The sequence below is a fragment of the Lagopus leucura genome, unplaced genomic scaffold (genome assembly GCF_019238085.1).
Source record: "Lagopus leucura isolate 7727_CA_CO unplaced genomic scaffold, USGS_WTPT01 Super-Scaffold_100038, whole genome shotgun sequence".
NCBI lineage: Eukaryota > Metazoa > Chordata > Aves > Galliformes > Phasianidae > Lagopus > Lagopus leucura.
Genome location: NW_024962287.1, coordinates 815,603 through 819,043, shown reverse-complemented (window position 1 = coordinate 819,043; position 3,441 = coordinate 815,603). Strand labels below are relative to the sequence as shown.

Genomic DNA, 3,441 nt, shown 5'->3' with positions numbered 1-3,441 from the left:
AGCAAGGGTTGGAGCTGGATGAGCACTGTGCTCCTTTGCAACCCAGGCCATGCTGGAATTCTATGAAATCCCATGGTGGGAACTGGGGCTCTTTTCACAGCGCCCAGCGGCAGAGTCAGGGATAACGGGCACAAACTGCACCGCCCCCCCCCCACGATTTGTGCCTATGGCACAGCGCGCGCAGCGCCGCCCGCTCCGTGGGAGCGGCACGGGGGGGGAGAGGGGGAAAGGCCGTGACGTCATCCCGCCTGGCAACGGCGCGCGGCGTGGGGGCGGTGGCGCGCGGCTCTCGCGGGATTTGGCGGCGGCGGCCCCGCGGCGGGCGGCGCTGTCGGGCGGCGCTCGGTGCGGCGAACCGACGGGACGGCTGCGCGGCTGCCTCCCTCCTCCCCGCCTTCTTCCCCGGCCGCCGGCGGCTCGGAGCTGCCCTGACGTCCGGAGCGGCGCGGATGGAGCCGCCGTGCCCGGCTTGAGCGCCTCGGCGGGACCAGGAGCCGCTCCGCCGAGCTCGGGCGGGCGGGCGCAGCATGGGTGAGCGCGGCGGGCACGGCGACTCGCGGCGGGGCGGCTGCCGCGTCCTCGTCCTCCTCCCGGCACCCCTCCTCGCCCCTTTGTCTGCCGGCCGGGCGGTGGGTGGCTGTGCCGCCGTACCCGTTGTGAGGCGGATCGCCCACCTCCCCGGCGCCCCGTTTCCCCGCGTTATTCCCGCCGCGTTCCGCTCTGCGCTGCCCCGTGCCGCTGCGCTGCCGGATCTCCGCCCCAGCAGCGCGATTTGAGCTTTCCGGGTTGGTTTTGGGGAGCTTTGCTCCTTCCTCGTGTGCGTGGGAACGAGGGCAGAAGCGCACGGCGTGTGCGCGGTGAGGGGATGCCCGCTCCTGCCGACCTGCGTTCCTCGGGATTTCGTTGTTGTTATGCTGTGATGGAAGGAAGCCTTGCGCTCAGAGCGTGCTTACGACGGAGTCTGAAGGTGTTGAAGGTGTGAGGTGAGGTGGCTGTGCTGTGCTGTGCTGTGCTTCTGTTACGGCCCTTCGGGCTCCTCGTGCAGGCCGCTCACAGCTCTGCCGGTGCCTCCGTGCTGCACGGCACTGCCTGCGGGTCAGCAGCGATGTGAGCTGCTCTGCTTGTGCTGCTGGAGTGCCTGTGCTGTAAAGATGCTGGTTTGGCACTATGACCTTATTGCAGCCTTCCAGGGGAGCCTGCAAACAGGAGGGGAGTCAACTCTTGGAAAGGGGAGATAACAGCAGGACAAGGGGAAATGGTTTGGAGTTGAGGGAGGGCAGATGGAGGTTGGATGTCAGGGGGAAGTTGTGTACTGTGAGAGTGGTGAGGTGCTGGAACAGCTGCCCAGAGAGGCTGTGATGCCCCGTCCATCCCTGGAGGTGTTCAAGGCCAGGTTGGATGGGGCCCTGGGCAGCCTGGGCTGCTGTGAAATGGGGAGGTTGGTGGCCCTGCATTGCACAGGGGATATTGGAACCTTTATGTGATCCCTGTGGTACAGCAGTGGGGGTTTCTACAGGGTAAGTCTGGCTTATTAAAAGTGGTGCCGTGCCATCTGACACTCGGTATGAGGCTTGCCCGGAAGGGCTCGTGCAGTTCTCAGGCTGTGATTACTGTTGCGTGTCATTTCTTTCTCTTGAGCCACGTTTCTTTTCCTGTGTTTTCTCATTCCTGCAGTGAAGGTGTGGTGCTGCTCCATAGGCTGCTGAGTGGAGAGGGCTACTTAGCTGTGTTATTGTTATTGTGTGGGTTATTGTAACACTAACAATTCCTGTGCCTCTGCAATTAAGTAGAAGAACTTCTGCCAGCATGCTGCTGGCTGCAGATGAGCTGACTGCTAATTTGAGAGCCTTTTAAATATCACAGAATCACCGAATGGTTTGGGTTGGAAGGGACCTCAAGGATCATGAAGCTCCAACCTCCCTGTGCCATGCAGGGCCACCAACCTCCACATTTCATAGCTGCCCAGGGTTTCATCCAACTTGGCCTTGAAAGTAGATTTTCTAGATCTCATCCTTTAAACCTACACTGCTACAACTGAAAAGCAAGGAGTGATATGCAATAAGCTATCTCTAAACATAAGAAGGAAAAAGATGCAAGGGTAGTTTGTGCTGGCTGTATTTAGCGATGGCTTTGCTTTACCTTGAGAAGCCATTATTTAATTGTGTTTTTACTGACGTCATGCTGGAGCTGGCTCTTGATAAGAGACTGTTTGTCTTTTATATCAGGCTGTGAAAGAGGCGTTGTATGTCAGAGAAGGCTTGGAGGAAGTGGCTGAGGTCCTCGATGATTTTAGGTTTCCAAGATTAACAGGGAAGTAAACAGAGGACAGCATGACTCTGGGGAGCTGAAAGTGGAAAGACAAGTACGGAGGGCCTTGCAACAGGTTCTTTTATGTACTTGTAATAGTTGGTGATTCATGTGGTGAGAATGTGATTGATGGCACACTGGAACAGGTTGCCCAAGGAGGCTGTGGATGCCCCATCCCTGCAGGCATTCAAGGCCAGGCTGGATGTGGCTCTGGGCAGCCTGGGCTGCTGTGGGCCTTTGCAACCCAGGCCATGCTGGGATTCTGTGGTGAGGAGGGTGTTGTCAGCAGGGCTGTGTGAAGCCATTGCTGACACCCAGCTAGATGCTCAGGCTGTCCTTCCAGTGCTCTGTCTTCCACTGAACATGAGTCATGGGCATTCAGTGTGTGGTTCTACAAACAGGTGGAGAATTAGGCTGACCTAAGGGGAAAAAGTGCATTCAGCTGTTGTAGGAAACATTTCTATTTGATTGAGTTACCTTTTTGCTGCCTTGGCTCGGCAGCCATTGGGAGGGACATGGAGTTCCACTTATCAGTGCAGTGTGACAGCTTTTCTGCCTCCTGCTGTGTCTGGATAACAGATTGCTTCTCAGCTACAATTAGGAAAATGATGTGAATGTATAACTCTGCATTACTGAGGATGTTTAGCTACGTTTGCGGTTTGCTACTAAGTTTTACATCACTGCATGACTAAGAATGAAGCAGTCCAGGGAGCAGTTGATACCTGCTGTAGTGATAGACTGAAATGACACCTCACCGGTGACAGGACGAGGGGAAATGGCCTCAAGTGGTGCCAGGGGAGGTTGAGGTTGGATGTCAGGAAACACTTGTGTACAGAAAGGGCTGCTAAGCACTGCCATGGGCTGACAGGGAGGTGGTGGAGTCCCCATCCCTGGCTGTGTTTCAAACCGTTTGGATGTGGTGCTCAGGGCCATGATTTAGCGGAGGGCTGGTAGAGTTGGGCTGGGATGGTTGGGCTGCGGTTGGACTCCATCATCTTTAAGGGCCTTTCCTGAGCTACTCCATGAATTTATGAATGTGTTGGTCTCCTTTGAGCATATTCTGAGCTACAGGCAGTTTTCCCTCTTTAAAAGAATAAAAAAAAAAAAAAAAAAAAAAAAAAAAAAAAAAAAAAA

The 3,441-nt window shown here is 55.8% G+C and overlaps 1 protein-coding gene across 2 annotated transcripts in view; it reads left to right on the top strand.

Moving 5' to 3' along the window:
- Positions 1 to 426: 426 nt before the first annotated feature.
- LOC122186655 (CD2 associated protein) overlaps positions 427 to 3,441 on the top strand; it is a 63,431-nt gene continuing 60,416 nt past the window's right edge. For both annotated transcript variants that reach the window (XM_042883488.1, XM_042883487.1), the window contains exon 1: positions 427 to 531. In XM_042883488.1, the coding sequence (XP_042739422.1) occupies positions 528 to 531 (4 nt within the window). In that variant the 5' untranslated portion in view covers positions 427 to 527. The remainder of the gene's footprint in view (positions 532 to 3,441) is intronic.